At 37.5% G+C, this 17,740-nt stretch overlaps 1 protein-coding gene across 14 annotated transcripts in view; it reads right to left on the bottom strand.

Moving 5' to 3' along the window:
* Positions 1–17,740, bottom strand: part of LOC144978153 (uncharacterized) — a 252,283-nt gene that overhangs the window by 45,500 nt on the left and 189,043 nt on the right. For 3 of the 14 annotated variants that reach the window (XR_013646475.1, XM_078923863.1, XM_078923854.1), the window contains exons 7-8: positions 8,049–8,111; positions 2,387–2,603 (exon numbers count right to left, since the gene is read on the bottom strand). Coding sequence is in view for 11 of the 14 variants with exons in the window: in XM_078923863.1 (XP_078779989.1) it covers positions 2,387–2,603; positions 8,049–8,111 (280 nt within the window). In the remaining 3 variants the exon portion in view is untranslated. Of the gene's footprint in view, positions 1–1,641; positions 2,604–3,303; positions 3,366–3,592; positions 3,655–3,860; positions 3,924–5,261; positions 5,531–8,048; positions 8,112–17,740 lie in introns of those variants that run through there. The other 11 variants (XM_078923843.1, XM_078923871.1, XM_078923906.1 and 8 more) reach the window with 9 other exon arrangements.

The raw sequence follows: 17,740 nt of genomic DNA, 5'->3' as shown, positions 1-17,740 counted from the left end.
AGAGACCGCTGAAACAAAAAAACAAGCAATCTAACAAAAATAGTAAAAATGTAAATCAAATCATAACCTAAAGATATCATAAGCTAAATTATAAATAACCAAGAACAAACAGGCAGAAGATTTACAGAAAAAAAAATATCCCCTGTCAAAACTACAATCAGAAACCAAAGAAGCAGGATAGGCTAGTAAAGAGAAGAAGAAACGACATCACTATTGGATCGTACACCCATGAGAACATCATAGGTATATGATTCAAGGGTGATGCACCCATCCAACCACCCGCGGGGGAAGTGTTCATTACTTTGCAATGGCATTTGTTATTTTTGACACGCGCTTTCACACTTTTTACTTAATATCGAACTTTGGATTCAGTCACATAAAAATGTGTCATATCCATTAATCAAACCATAAACGAGGTTTCTTCTGTAATACATCAAAATGTGAGCATGTTTGACGGGACTTATCATTTTACAACACGCGTTTTCACTTTCACCACTTCAGCCACGATAACATCAAATTTAAGATTTAGCCACACAAAAACAAAAACAATACAAAAACAGTACCACAAGTATTTGGGGAATAACTGTATACAATGAGATCATGTGTGCATTCTTGTAATATCGCCTAATAGACATCATCTCTCAATCTATCATTTTACTTTGAGCATTGTTAAGTGGATATTGCGTTATATAAATGGTGTAGTCTATTAATTCTTACTAAATACTTTATCAGTGATAGAACTTTTGTTGGCAAATCTAAGGATGATTCATAAACTGTAATATAACTGTAATATAAATGCAAAACTAAACCGCTATGAAACCCTATGTATACCCCGATAAATAATTTAAAAAATTATTTCTATTTCTAAACCCAGGCCATCAATCTTAATTTGTATTAGTATCATTCAATTTGGAAGGAACGGAAGTTGATGGGAAAGAACGGGATTTGATATGAAAGACATAAAAGGCTTATTATAAACCTTTACTGGCACCAAAAGGCATCTATAAGAATACAAGGAGTATTGTCACCATATGCTGAAATCAAAAGAGGAGTCAGACAAGGTTGTGTACTGTCACATTTCTGTTTAACATACACACGTTTATCTTCAGAGAAACTGACATCTACCAGGGATCAAAATTTGAGGCAGAAAAATCAACAACTTTAGATATATGGATGACAATATATTGTTGGCAGAAAATAAAAAAAACAAGAAAGGGAGAAGCATTAGTCAACATAAATATTAATCGAAAAAATCTAGAAACAGTATCAAGTATTTAGGACAGCAGGTAGAAAACACTGGAGAATGTCATCAAGAACTTAAACCAGAATAGCAATAGCAAAATCAACGACAGATTGAATTCAACTCAGTACCAAACTCCGTGTTCTGAAATGCTATGTTCACTCAGCACTGCTTTTTGGTTCAGAAACGCGGATCCTCAATAAAGTACTCGAAAAAAAAATAGAAGCATTTGAAATGTGGACATTTATACAACTTGAAAAGATAAGCGGGGAAAGTCAAATTATTAAAAAAAACAACCAAGAAGTTTGTTATATCATAGAAATTGAAACAACCTTGCTCCACACAGAAAATCAAGACAACTTATATTTTGGTAATGTAAAAAGAAAATCCATTATGAAAAATATTTTAGAGGGCAAAGTTGAAGGCAGAAAACCAAATGGCAAACTACCAAGAATGTAGCCAAAAAAACATGCAGAGAAGAGTGGTGCACCATTTCAAGACGACCTCTACCTAAGAGTAAGTTTAAGAATCTTTTAGGTTGTTAGAGTATAGATTATAAGAGGACTGAGTGCAACTTTGGAGGTTTCTTGGGGGGCTGGGGGAGGTGTTAATATTAGTAACCTAGTCCCTTGCTCCCTAAGGAGTCCAAGGGTGGCCACCCACTTTCCCACTCTCTAGCAGAGCGTCCGTCGCTGCTTTATCTACTGTGCATGTGGTCTTTCCCTAGGCAGCATTGGTTAGTAAGGTTATACTATGAATATGACTGCCACATGATCTTTTAGCTGAATCAGGGTATGAGTTTCCTAGTCTAATCAAACTATAGATATAGTGGAACTGACAGTGGTGAAAGATTGTGCATTTAAATCTTGGTGAATGAAATTCTTTAAGTGCTTGTATTTCATAATCTAGGATTGAAAATAATAGATAGGACGGTGTCGGAAAAAGGAAATAAAGAAACATGAAAGGAGGAAATGAAAGAGGCAATGGTGATAAGAGTCACCATTGATGGTGAAAGAGGCAATGGTGAAAAGTCACCATTGATGGTGAAAGAGGCAATGGTGATAAGAGTCACCATTGATGGTGAAAGAGGCAATGGTGATAAGAGTCACCATTGATGGTGAAAGTGGCAATGGTGATAAGAGTCACCATTGATGGCTTGAGGTGCTTGACTTGCTTGACTTGCTTGACTTGCTTGACTTGCTTGACTTGCTTGACTTGCTTGAGGTGCTTGACTTGCTTGACTTGCTTGAGGTGCTTGACTTGCTTGACTTGCTTGACTTGCTTGACGTGCTTGACTTGCTTGACTTGCTTGACTTGCTTGACTTGCTTGACTTGCTTGACGGTGGCAAGGATGATCAAGCCACTGAAATGGGAGAAAAGAAGAAATAATTCGATGATTGCTATACTTTTATTACTTTTTAAAAAATGGTATACAAATCATTAAAAATCTGCCTTTTTTCCCTGCCACGCGATGATAAAAAAATCTGCAAATTTGGTGGAAAATCTGCCAACCTGGCAATACTGATCACCAGTAGTTTACAGTTCACAGCTGTTGAGAACTCTTTGTATCTTCTTATCGTGTATTCATTTGTTTTTTGTTTTTAAGGGTTTTACGGCGCTTGCAACATTAAGGTTATATCAGCGCCAGTAAAAAGGTAGAAAATGGGATAGTAAAAAGTTCTAGAATTACAATTAAAGCATCCAAGAATAAGGCAGACAATGGGGAATTGGTTCAAATAGGGAACAGATGTAGATTCCAAGAGTACACTATCAGTGTACTTAGTTTGAGATCACCTAACTTCTCATCCAGACACAAGCACAGGCCCCCACTAAGAGGAATACACTCAAATGTTTTACAAATCATATATAATATAAAGAAAACACAATACAATGCATAACATATTCAATTAGCTATTATTGTATAGCAATAATAATTAATTATCAAAGTATCATGATGTCTTTTCCCTACAATGTCTTCCCTGTTAAATAAATCAACAGAGACACATGAACGCACATGCACGAACACACATACACAAGAGAGAGAGACCAACTGGAATTCCTACCTCGAGGTGAAGTCGACAGTCCTATAAGAATGCAGAATCCTCTCCCGTCTCTTGATGCCGTCCTTTAGAGAAAAAAAAAATGTAATTCATGTTTATGTTGTATAATAGTAAAAAAAATTATCAAAGAAATGAAATAAGTTAAATAAGTCAACAGAGACACATGCACGCACACAAACAGAGAGAGAGAGAGAGGAGAGAGAGGAGAGAGAGAAGAGAGAGAGAGAGAGAGAGAGAGAGAGGAGAGAGAGAGGAGAGAGAGAGAGAGAGAGAGACCAACTGGAATTCCTACCTCGAGGTGAAGTCGACTGTCCTATGAAGAGTGCAGATTCCTCTCCGTCTCTTGATGCCGTCCTTTAGAGAAAAAAAATGTAATTCATGTTTATGTTGTATAATAGTAAAAAATTATCAAAGAAATTATTTAAGTTAAATAAGCAATAGAGACACATGCACGCACACGAACAGAGAGAGAGAGAGAGAGGAGAGAGAGAGAGAGGAGAGAGGAGAGAGAGAGAGAGAGAGAGAGAGAGAGAGAGAGAGAGACCAACTGGAATTCCTACCTCGAGGTGAGGTCGACAGTCCTATGAAGAGTGCAGAATCCTCTCCCGTCTCTTGATGCCGTCCTTTAGAGAAAAGAAATATGTAATTCATATTTATGTTGTATAATAGTAAAAAATTATCAAAGAAATTAAATAAGTTAAATAAGTCAACAGAGACACATGCACACGCATACACGCACACGAACACAGAGAGAGAGAGAGAGAGAGAGAGAGAGAGAGAGAGAGAGAGAGAGAGAGAGAGAGAGAGAGAGAGAGAGAGAGAGAGAGAGAGAGAGAAAGAGAGAGAGAAAAGAGGAGAGAGAGGAGAAAGAGAGAGAGAAAGAGAGAGAGAGAGAGAGAGAGAGAGAGAGAGAGAGAGAGAGAAAGAGAGAGAGAGAGAAAGAAACCTACCTCGAGGTGAAGTTGCTCGCTTGACAATGCAGGAATGATAAAGCCACTGAAAATGACTATGGCACTCCTAGAGTAACTTTCAGGATCATGTTGGCCGAGACTGCAACAGCAGATCTCAAGATGAAGAAAGTGGTGTTGATATAAAAGTGATGGCAGGGATGTAGATGATGAAAGCAGCAGCAGTGACAATGATGGTGAAAATGGCAAGGCAGGTGACGTGATGATGGAAGTCACTCCGGCAGGGCTATGGTGGTGAAGATGATGATGATGGGAGGTGATTCTGATGGCAGTGGTTGTGTTGGGAAGTGATAGCTTTGGATGAGATGATGGGAAGTAATGGTAGAGTCATAGGGGTTGTGATAGAAGCGACCATGCTGTGAGGTTAGTGGTAATAAGTGAAAGCCATGGCTTGGCGAAAATGATAGAAGCAGGTTCAACAATAAAGATCCGATAAATGGCACAATTCCAAACCCAGGATCGAAATGACCCCAACCAGAAAGAGTCAAACAAATCACATCCCTATCCCCGTCTTCAAGACAAATGTAAATCAACATTCTGCCAAACACATTCGGGTTTCCTGTAGGCCTCCAGTCCACCTACTGCACTTGGGTATGGACCTGAGACACAAACAAATACACCCCCACCGGTAGAAGCACACTCATCTGTATTTCAAATACATGCGAATGCCAACCACAATCATCTTGTCAACAAAGAACACGAATGTAACTCACCCGGCCCCAACCAGTTGGAATCAACTCGAACCCAAGTCCAGAACCACATCACCACCATCACTTTATCACTGAATCTGCCTCCAGCATCCTCATCCTCCCCACAACTTCCACCCACCACCACCGTCCTCGACAAACACAATCCCTACATCACAATCACTACAACCCCACCAATACCACCATCATCCCTTCCTCCACTGTCACCTCCCTTCACAACCATTGCCATCCTCATCACTTCTCATCATCACTTCGCCATAACAACCCTACCATCATGATTTCCATCATCTCGTCACCCAACAATGCCACCTTCACCAACAATGTCACTACTGCTGATCCATCATCTACATCCCCATCATCACCTCGCCACCAACAACACCTCCATCATCAAGATTACTGCCATTGCAATCCCAGGGGCCCTCCAACATGCCCCATCCAGTTGCTCCGCTGAATACCATATTCATCCTCAATGGCCTCACCACCCTGCATGGCCATCCGCCCCAACCGCCCCTGTATGGCCATTCTCGTTTCCAGGAGCTTGATGACATCAAATATCTGCAACAAAAGGTAGGGACTGATAATAAAATGTAGGTAAAACAACTCAATTCTTTGACTTCAAATCTAGTCTATTATTGTTGATTCTTGACTAACCACTGAGTTTTCTAACTTTCAAGATTTTCAAGGCTTGGCTCAACTAAATAGTTGTTAGAAAAAAAAAGAAAAAAAAAAACATTTACCACTGCAAGGCTATTGCCGAGTTTTTAACAGATATGTGCAAGTGCCATGTGTAGTCTTATTATACCCATAACATCTTGTGAGAGGCCTAGTCTTAGTATATACATAATATTTTATAAGTAGCCTAGTCTTAGATAATATCTTGTGAGATGTCTAGTCTTAGTATATACTTACTATTTTATAAGTAGCCTAGTCTTAGATAACATTTTGTGAGAGACCTAGTCTTAGTCTATACATAATATTTTATAAGTGGTCTAGTCTTAGATAATATCTTGTGAGAGGGCTACTCTTAGTATATATCTCGAAAGGGTATTAAGTCTGTTTTTTCAAATTTATGTTTTTGTACCCAATCGAAGCTTATTTTATCATTAAAAATTTGATACCAAAATTATAAAATTCTTATTATTCATTTCCGAGATATGAGCCATTGTAGTAAGGAAAGTATAAAAACCAAGTTTTGAGAAAACTGACTTCGAATTTTAGGCACCTGTTTCGTGCACAGTTGAATCAATGGGCAAAGATAACACCTTGGCATTGAAAATTTAACGAGAGTAATAAAATTTGTCGTGTGCTTCAAACATAAAGTTAATAATGTGCATACAAAGTTTTGAAATAACCCAATCATTACTTTTGTAGTTATTTATTATTATATAAGAAGGAAACAAAAAGGTTTTACCTGCAACAACAACATCTTATCAAACACTTCCGCATTATGTACAACAAAACAAAGACACAAAACAGCATGTTTTACTTTTACATCCAGGTAAACCCACTTTCCATATTGAATGCATTTATCGAACGCCAAAGAAATCTACCAGGCCAAATTCATTGAGGAGTTGCATATCTCTGTACTTGAATTTAAACTTAAAAATTTGCCTTTCATTATTGTTGGTGACTCAAACCATGACTATCTATCAAACCAGTCATCAACTGTGAAAAGCATTCAGAAGATTTCAACCGAACAATCTTTATCAGCATGGTAAAACACCAAGACATCAAGCTGGGAACATTCTAGATTGGGTAATATTGTCTAAATCAAATAATTATATAATGGATGTAAGAGTGGTGGACCTCGCTCTGAGTGTTCACAAAGGCATTCTAGGTCAACCTGCCACTCGAGGAAATGCACCTCACAAAAAGCTAAATCAAACTATAAACATTAAAGAAAATGATAGTGGGAATTTTACAATCGATCTCAAAAGTAGCCTTAAAACGTAAAAAATATTGCTGATCTCAATTCCACTCTTTACCACATTCTTGATAATCATGCTACAATTATAAAGAGATTTGTGACAGAAAGATGAGAAGCTGGTTGGTTCAACTCAGAGGTAAAAAAGGCCAAACAAAGGAGAGAGGCACAAAGCAATGGCAAAAAACTGGAATAACTGTCGATCATGATATTTACTGTGCCATGACAAGAAAATTAAATAATTTTATAAGGAAAGTTAAAAAGGATTATTACAATACAAAATTTAGAAACTTCAAATCATGTAAAGAGCAGCATGGCACAGGTGACAAACAATTTGTTAGGGAAACAGAACATCAGAACTCTCCCAAACAGTGAATCAAACTCTAAGCTAGCTGAGAGTTTTGCGACCTACTTTAACTCTATGATTTTAAATATGAGGAAAGAGACGAATTACCCAAAAACCTTGTTTCAAAAATTTAAATGGAACTCAATTGTGCATATTTGAACCAGAAACAGGAGAAGTTCAACAAAGTGTGATGAACAATCCAGCAAAATTGTGTGATTTTGACCCATTTCTACATGTTTATTTAAAGAACGCATAGATGTTTTAATACAAACAGTAACCAGCATTTTGAATGATTGTCTCATCAAATGTTAATTCTTTAAAATAAAAAAAAAAATACATTTCCTTTTCACGTCTGCCTGTTTTTAATCTTAAAAAATGATGCAAAATATTGTCCATAACAACAATGTTAAACTAGGCCCAGAGGGATGTTCAAAGTCAGACCTGCATATGTATGCACATCGATTATAACCCAATGTGTGAATATTCAATTGTGGGTCTGGGTGTGTGTATGTGTGTGTGTGTGGGAGAGGGGGTTGTGGGTTGTGGTACAAAAGATGCCTTTTTTTTAACTAATGTAAAGCGCATTGAGCATTTTATAATTTTGAAAATGCACTATACAAATTAGTTAATTTTTAACAATAATGATAATCTAAATATCATGACATCCTCGGTCAACCAAGCTGAGGGAGACAAAGAGAGAGAGAGAGAGAGAGAGAGAGAGAGAGAGAGAGAGAGAGAGAGAGAGAGAGAGAGAGTAGAGAGAGAGGAGAGAGAGAGAGAGAGAGACCAACTGGAATTCCTACCTCGAGGTGAAGTCGACAGTCCTATGAAGAGTGCAGAATCCTCTCCCGTCTCTTGATGCCGTCCTTTAGAGAAAAAAAAATGTAATTCATGTTTATGTTGTGTAATTATAAAAACTTATCAAAGATATTATATTTTGAAATAAATGCATTATAATCACTGATGATCTTTACAGTTGGGTCCATCCTGAGAGCTCAACTGGTAGGACATTTAACTCAAACAATGTGATTAACTTGAGCCCCAAAAGCTAACTTCTAAATGAAGACATAGCACAAGGCTATTAATCATGTCACACTAATATATCAACACTTATGAAGACAGCATGCTTTTATCAGCATCACACCAAACTCCTGATTATCATATTATATAACGTTAGTAAATAATGAATTTTACTAGCCTACTATAAATGTAAGCAGTTCTATCTTGTTAACTAAATGTTGAAATAATTTTACAGTAAATGTAAAGAAACATAGTTTCTTTAAATGGTGGGTCAGTTCTATTCATTTCATCCTTGTGAGCATGTCACCCTTTAAAAACAGGTGATGTCAGGATACATTGGTCTTGGTCCTCATTTCAGTTTTAGTTGGGTGAGTCTGTCATCTGCATTTTTTGCGGCCGCAAATATCTGGGCGATCCGCAAATTTCCCAAAATTGGCAAATCGTGGCAAATTTTGGGAAAATTGGCAAATCGCGTGGCAAATGTTGGGGAAAAAAAGCGAAAACAAAATAACGAAAAAAAAAGTGCGGAACTTGAGAAATGTTGCAGCTTTGCCTGGGCCCAAACCAAGGGAAGCTACTCTCTACGGATAATGATCCTTTAAAATCTTTGTAACAACGCTATTCATAATGTAGCCTTCTTAAATGTAATAAATTGTCTTTTATATATTTTTTTTTTCTGTATCGCGTGTTAATTTTAACTGAAACGCTAAGTTCTCCTCCGCAAATGTTTTGGCAAATTTTGGTCTTTTTGGCAAATTTCTTGGCAAATTTTGGGGTTTTTTTTGGCAAAATTTGGCAAATTTTAGGTCCCAATTTGGCAAAAAATGCAGATGACAGGGTGAGTAGTGTTGATTTTATAAACTTCTCAGAAACCCAGCACACAGCTTCTATTAAAATCAAAATTAGTAACTATCATTATTATTGACTGATATTCACAAAGTCACACCACCTTGTGCAAGAGAAATATATTTTGGTTCTATGCGTTTTCTTGAAGTTGAAGCACTCTTGTCAGTGCATTCCAAACAATGGATCAGAAAATGGTGAGTCTAATGATACTGTGTCATAAATTAGATGTGTCCATCTTTCTACAATTCCCATAACCATCTACTAGGGAATACATTTTGACCAAGACACTAAACAAAGTACAAACCGAGATAAGAGCTAAGGTTCTTCTATTAATCTAAACAATAAGGCCAATTCACGTAAAAAGATTTGTGCAACATCATTCAGTGGCAGAGAGAGAGAGAGAGAGAGAGAGAGAGAGAGAGAGAGAGAGAGAGAGAGAGAGAGAGAGAGAGAGAGAGAGAGAGAGAGAGAGAGAGAGAGAGAGAGAGAGAGAGAGAGAGAGAGAGAGAGAGAGAGAGAGAGAGAGAGAGAGAGAGAGAGAGAGAGAGAGAGAGAAAGAGTGAGGCAGAGAAAAGACCAACTGGAATTCCTACCTCGAGGTGAAGTCTACAGTCCTATGAAGAGTGCAAAATCCTCTCCCGTCTCTCAATGCCGTCCTTTAGAGAAAAAAAAAATGTAATTCATGTTTATGTTGTGTAATAGTAAAAAAATTTTCAAAGAAATTATGTTTTGAAATAAATGCAATATGATCACTGATGTTCTTTACAGTTGGGTCCATTCTGATTGCTCAACTGGTAGGACATTTAACTCACTCAATGTGATTAAGTTGAGCCCCAAAAGCTAACTTCTAAATGAAGACATAGCACAAGGCTATTAATTGTGCCACACTAATACTAATATATCGACACTTATGAAGACAGCATGCTTTTATCAACATCACACCAAGCTCCTGATTATTATATTATATAACGTTAGTAAATAATGAATTTTACTAGCCTACTATTAATATAAGCAGTTCTATCTTGTTAACTAAACATTAAACTAAGAGGAATACAATCAAATGTATACAAATCATATATAAAATGTAAACAAAACATAGTACAGTGCATAATAGAGAGATGATTTACAAAGGAAAAAATATAATCTCCATATAATAGCAATACATTTGACTGTTTCCCTCCAAGCTGGGGTATTCGGCCAGGACCAGGACAAAACCAAGTAATTTCATTCCAGGACAAAGACAGAAAGCAAGGAAAACAGATATAGGAGGATAGAAGACACAGTCTGTACCTCCCTGAGATAGAGAGGGAGAGAGAGAGAGAGAGGGAGAGAGAGAGAGGGGCAGAGAGAGAGAGAGAGAGAGAGAGAGAGAGAGAGAGAGAGAGAGAGAGAGAGAGAGAGAGAGTGAACGATTTACCAATTACCAACTGGTACGGTCCAAAGAAAAAGAGGAAATGAGAGAGAGAAAGAGAAAGAGAGAGATAGATAGATAGAGAGAGAGAGATAGATAGATAGATAGAGATAGAGAGAGAAAGAGAGAGAGAGAGAGAGAGAGAGAGAGAGAGAGAGAGAGAGAGGAGAGAGAGAGAGAAAGAGAGAGAGAGAGAGAGAGAGAGAGAGAGAGAGAGAGAGAGAGAGAGAGAGAGAGAGAGAGAGAGAGAGAGAGAGAGAGAGAGATAGGGCACACTTGAGCTTGATTATTTAAACATTTGTGAACAATACCACAAGCTTTAAAAACAATCCTTTCACTAACTGGCAACCAATGGGAATTATATAGAATTTATTTTGTAGGATCATTAGATTTATCAGTTTTGTGGCTCTGTTTTGAATAGTTTGAAAATATTGTGTCAATAAAGACGGTACACCTGCCTAAAAGCAATGAATTACAGAAGTTATACCTGTTGGTACAAAAGCATGAACAATAATTTGTGAAGTACTCTCATTAGGAAAATGTCGAATTATACCAATATTTCTTAAGTGATAAAAGTAAGATTGACTGTATTAAAATTTCAAAGACTTCATTTGAATGATTGGATGTCTTGTTTATTATTATTAGTCATTATCGGCATTTGAACTTGAACTCTCTCGTCATTATATGTAAAACACAAAGCAAAAGAATTAACATATATTCAGAGCAAATTACTCAACATATATAAAGAAACTGGACCAACAAACCACAAACTCACAGGATTTCTGTAGTTTCACAGCACGCCTCCAAATGGAATAAAACTTGTCTTAAATAGTAATATTTATTGGATATTGTAATTAATTGAATGTCCAATAATGGCTGAAAGACATACCTATACTAAAATAATATACTAAAAGCGCTGTCAAACTACAGAAGTTCTCCCTTTCATTAGGTAATACAATAGATGTCAGTTTTGTGGCAGAAAAAAAAAATATATATATTTTGAGTCACGTGTCGAGAAAAGGACTATTTTTAAACCGGGTCATTCAAGCATTCATACCTCCGCCATTAAAAAAATGTACAGAGCTAAATTTGCTATCGTCTTAAAGAGGAAGTATTTCTATACCGCTTCAACAATTTAAAAAATGGATATAAAGGTACAAAAATGCTGTTTTATAATTAAAAAACCGGACCAACAAACCCGAACGAAATGAAACGTATCTGGTAACATTTATTGACTAATTGAAAGTCCATAATGGTTTAAAGATTAACTAATAAGATACTAAAAGTGCTGTCAAACTACAGAAGCCCTCCATAGATTTAAATTTTTATCATCATCTACTTTTGTATCACCAGCAGTATTGTCAGTTGTTTGCCAGGCGACTTTGCAAAACCACGCCAGCTTTATGCCAGAAATCCGCCAACTTTATCCTACTTCACCTGCGATATTTGCCCAAAATCCGCAAAAAAAAAATAAAAAAAAAAAAAAAAAATATAATAATAAAAAAAATTAATTTGATTTAAAACATTATAATCAACAATAGTGCATTGTCTCGATACAAAATATATGTTAATAAACGCGATTCACCTATTTACAACTATTTCCTTTTTAAAGGCATCAGGATTCGGAGTTTCGATTTTGTTTCAGCGTGAGTTTGACTGTCGGATATTGTTTTCATCTTCGGTTAATTAATCTGAATAAAATTTTGTAATATAGATCTCGGCCAACAGCATACTCACAATAGGTGCTTCTAAAGTCACTTTATGGGGTGGGCGGGGGGGGGGGGGGGGGAGAAATAATTAGGCTTGATTGCTAGACTTTTACTTTTTTTTAAAATGGTGTACAAATCATTAAAAATCCGCCAACCGCCAGTCATTTTCCCCATCGCCCCGCGTTGATAAAAAAAAAAAAAAAATCCGCCAATTTGACAACACTGATCACCCATAGTTTACAGTTCACAGCTGTTGAAAACTCTTCGTATCTTTTTATCGTGTATTCATTCATTATTTATTCAATTAGTAATGTATAGCAATAATATTATCAAAGTATCACGATGTCTTTTCCTTTTCCTGCAGGGGGGGGGGGGGGGGGGGGGTAATTCCTACCTCGAGATGAAGTCTTGATTCACGATGGCAAGGATGATAAAGCCATTGAAAATGATTGTGACTTTCTAAGAGTAACTTTCAGGGTCAGATTGGCAGAGATTGCAACAGCAGAGCTCAAGATGAAGAAGATGATGTTGATATAAAAGTGATGGCAGTGATGTAGATGATGAAAGCAGCAGCAGTGACAATGATGGTGAAAATGGCAAAGCAGGTGACGTGATGATGAAAGTCACTCCGGCAGGGTTATGGTGGTGAAGATGATGATGATGGGAAGTGATTCTGATGGCAGTGGTTGTGTTGGGAAGTGATAGCTTTGGATGGGATGATGGGAAGTAATGGTAGAGTCATAGGGGTTGTGATAGAAGAGACCGTGCTGTGAGGTTAGTGGTAATAAGTGGAAGCCATGGCTTGGTGAAAATGATAGAAGCAGGTTCAACAATAAAGATCCGATAAATGGCACAATTCCAAACCCAGGGTCGAAATGACCCAACCAGAAAGAGTCAAATAAATCACATCCCTATCCCCCGTCTTCAAGACAAATGTAAATCAACATTCTGCCCAAACACATTCGGGTTTCCTGTAGGCCTCCAGTCCACCTACTGCATTTGGGTATGGACCTGAGACACAAATAAATGCACCCCCACCGGTTGAGGTACACTCATCTGTATTTCAAATCCATGCGAATGCCAACCACAATCATCTTGTCAACAAAGAACACGAATGTAACTCACCCGGCCCCAACCAGTTGGAATCAACTCGAACCCAAGTCCAGAACCACACCACCACCATCACTTTATCACTGAATCTGCCTCCAGCATCCTCATCCTCCCCACAACTTCCACCCACCACCACCGTCCTCGACGAACACAATCCCTTCATCACAATCACTACAACCCCACCAATACCACCATCATTCCTTCCTCCACTGTCACCTCCCTTCACAACCATCGCCATCATCATCACCTCCCATCATCATCACTTCACCACCACAACCCTACCATCATGATTTCCATCATCCCGTCACCCAACAATGCCACCTTCACCAACAATGCCATTACTGTTGCTCCATCATCTACATCCCCATCATCACCTCGCCACCAACAACATCTCCGCCATCAAGATCTCTGCCATTGCAATCCCTGGGGCCCTCCAACATGCCCCATCCAGTTGCTCCGCTGAAAACCACAACCATCCTCTATGACCTCACCACCCCTGCGGCCATCCTCCCTGCCGCCCCAACATGGCCATCCACGTCTCCAGGAACTTGGCGTCGTCAACTATCTGCAACAATAGGTAATGACAGATAATGAGTGACTGAGAGAAAGAAAGAAAGAGAGAGAGAGAGAGAGAGAGAGAGAGAGAGAGAGAGAGAGAGAGAGAGAGAGAACTAACTAGATTTCCGGGAGATATTCCGAAAGCTCCTACATCTCCGTATTCTTTCAATTTATATTTTCACAGTTGATCTTTTGTCAGGCGTTTATTTATTCAATTTGTCATCATATAGAAGCATTTCAAAAACTCTAGAACAAACCTTGATAGATTTGTGAAAGTTTAAAATTTTCTAATTTGACAATTGTTTTTATTCTCGGCCGCCATTTTGATTTGTGGAGGATTGAAAGGTAGTGCAAAGCAGTCCGAGGTATTTCTTTGTAATTAGGGTGAGCTCGAGATCGGGGGATTTTTTAATTTTCTTGCTAAGGTGCTAGCGTGTTTGTTTTCCCATTAGGGTTAGTTAAAGATACTAGGTTTTATTTTTTCTTGGGGTTAGTTGAGGGAATATTATTTGAGTTGTTTCCCTTTGTAGGAGCTTTCGGAAGGCCTCCCAGATTTCCTATCTGGAGAGGACATCCGCTTAACGAATCCATCCTTCAAGAATGCACAATCCAATCCCGTCTCTTGATGCCATCCTTTAGTGAGATTTTAAAACGGAGTGTCTACGTATCTACATACACGGTAACATATAGACCAACCTTGTACCGTGCTTTGGGAGGGAGGTGCGAGGGGGCAGTGGGCATTGAGCTTGGTACACGGCAACTTATGACCTTGATTTCTTTCATTCCTACGATTCCTACCCCCCTCCTTGTGTGTGTGTTTTTTTTTTTAAATTACAAAAATGCGATTTAACCCAGAGAGAGAGAGAGAGAGAGAGAGAGAGAGAGAGAGAGAGAGAGAGAGAGAGAGAGAGAGAGAGAGAGAGAGAGAGAGAGAGAGAGAGAGAGTGCTTGTATTGCAGCGGCAAACTAGTAAGCGGAGGTACCGTGTATGTAGATTCTGAGGCTAGGTGCCCGTTTACCGTGTACGTAGACACGCCTTTTTACAAAAACGTAATTCTTGTTTATGTTTTGAACTTCTAAACAGATGAATGGTCGAAGAAATTATGTTTTAAAAGATAATGTTTTTGCCTCGTCCGTTTAAAAAATAATCATAGCCTAAACTCTCGAATATGTATTATCTTGAGAAAAATGTTTACTTTCATAAATACCTAATATTGGTTAATGTTGAAGACAATCAGATAACACTAAGGATGCACGTTGCAAATGAATACTAATTATATGAATAATTCTTTTTCAAACCCGTGACATCTGACTGATTAGATCAAGCCTCATAACATTCGCTGTGTTTGGTTGTAGTCATTCCACCTATGTCCCTCGAATCAGACTGCTCCAAAACTAAACCACACCCTTATCCCCGATATGGCCACACCCCTCATATTATGATTATGCCCATAGTTTGATGTGATAAATTATTGAAACCAGACTATTGTGAACCTCTGATGTTCTGTACTGACGTAACTTATGTCATTTCCCGTGGATCCAGGCACATCTCTACCAGAAAGAAACATGTGAAAGTCACGTCTAAGAGGTAATCAGTTCCTTTGAACTCCATAAAACAGGGGACTGAGGAACACTGATGATGTCGGGTTGTGCTATAACGTCCAACCGCCCCCTCATCGTATTCGTCCCCAAGTGTGCTAAAATCTATTATCTAGCAGCTAAGTTTCTAAAAATAAACAATCCATGAGCATCCCTAAAACATATAAATAGAACTCATATGACAGCTACTGAATAGCAATCAATTATATATAAAAACGTAATAAAGATCAGAAACGGCGATGTTCGTATAATCATGGAAAAGGCAGGGTGTTAAATGAGGCAACTTACCCTCTATCTCCAGACACAGTGATTATACAAAATTAAATCAATGTACCGAATTATTTAAAACACAATACACTACACAATAATCCACTGAAATACACTCAAGAAATAAACACATCATGAACTTAATTTAAAAAATACAAAAAGATGTAAAGATTCTTACAATAGCTGGGTAGTATTATAATTCTCGTCACCATTACGAGAGAGAGACCAAAAATGCGTGTGATCAGTTAGACTGAAAGATTCCAAGTGATCGGTTACTGGAGGGTTCATCACTCATATGAATTCACAATTCGACCAATTAATTGTGTTGTAGAATAATGACATCTCTACGAATTCAGCTTGTGAAACTCAAGCATGAAAAAAAAAAATCATGAAAAAAAGAAAAGATTATATTTCTTACCTGCAGCTGAAGTCGACCATCTCGAAAGTCCACCTGAAAATGAAATTTCGCGGTAGAATAAGGTGTGTAGTGTTTTGTTTTTATGAAAGTGTAAACAACTCATGGACGGTGGATAATGATGGCCTTGACTCTCTTAAGATGCAGCTACATTATTGCGTTGAGGCGAAATCATTAAGATGTTTATAACGGAATACATATTTATAGCTCATTGACATATAGGCAAAATGGCTTATCTACCCCATTTACAATATTAATGCCTCGTGCTGACGTGATAATTAATGATTTCGAGGTTACACAAATGTGATCTTATTATATATTTGGCAAATTGGATTTTTATCAACACTAAAGCTCCGAAAACACAGGACCAATCGTCACCAAATTTTGCATAATGATTACAATTGACATGAAGATGGTTTATGAGCACTATGAGATTGATGAGACATCGTGATGATGTTATTGGAAAATTAAATTTGTTTCGTTAAATCCAATCGAAAACAGACGCTATTATTGTTAGCACGTGGGTTGCGTATCAATCTCCTGGTTAGTGAGTTTGACACTGAAGTGAGAGTAATGGCATTGAATCGATGGCTCCTCTTTGAATTCAATCAAATTCTTAAAATTGATGCGAACCATTTTCCGTTCGTAACACTGGGAAAAAATTATAGTGAGCGAAATATACAAGTTATTAACTGAAGAAAATATCTCTCCGTGCGCAAATAAAAAGCTCAGTGGAGTTCTCGTACAAAGTCGAAAATCCTATTGTTTAGTAAAACAATAGAAATTGAGTTAAAATTTCATTCAACTTTTGAATCATTAAGTTTGTGTTAATCGACTTATCGTCAACTAGATATGCTTGAAAATAAAAATAAAAAACATGAGTGTAAAAATTTCAACACTTCTCGAATAACTCATAAGCGTAAAAGTCAAAAGCCGATTGTCTTGTTTCCTACCTAGAACGTAAACGTTAAGCGATCAGATAGATAATAGCAATAAGTTTGAGTCCTTTGTGAAGAGGACACAAAATAGCGTTGTGTTTTACAAAGGCGATCACTTTTTATACTCTTCAATACTACGAGTACAAAGTAAAATCGGATTATGTTACTTGTCCAGCATCAAAACGCGTGATTATTTAACGGTAGCGGTAACTATCCGCCCAATGTGGATATAGCTTTAAGATAGCTTAAATAACACGAAGAAAATATGTTTAGATATAGTACATTATTTAGAAATCCTGTTGTGAGCTGTGGTTAACCCTTGATCTATTAATATCTTACTGGTTATGAAGTAATTAAAAAGCAGAACGCCGAGTGATTAAATACACGATTTTATGCATGAACACTTTTCATTTGTTACGAAGACCCATGTGTTTTGATGTTATTCTTTAACGTAATCCGATTTTACTTTGTCGTATAGAAGAGTATAAAAACTGACCGCCTTTCATCACCAGTCTCTATGTTAAATTTCTTTCCACCACTCTATGATGATTTTGAATCTAGAAACTTTCAAGTTGAACCAAATCCAGGTCATGTCCTCCTCCTCCTCCTCCTCCTCATCCTC

Source organism: Berghia stephanieae, chromosome 1, assembly GCF_034508935.2.
Source record: "Berghia stephanieae isolate SIO BIC M18660-M18661 chromosome 1, UCSD_Bste_1.3, whole genome shotgun sequence".
Taxonomy (NCBI): Eukaryota; Metazoa; Mollusca; class Gastropoda; order Nudibranchia; family Aeolidiidae; genus Berghia; species Berghia stephanieae.
Note: the sequence above shows the minus strand (reverse complement) of the source record. Positions and strands in the feature narration are given on the sequence as shown.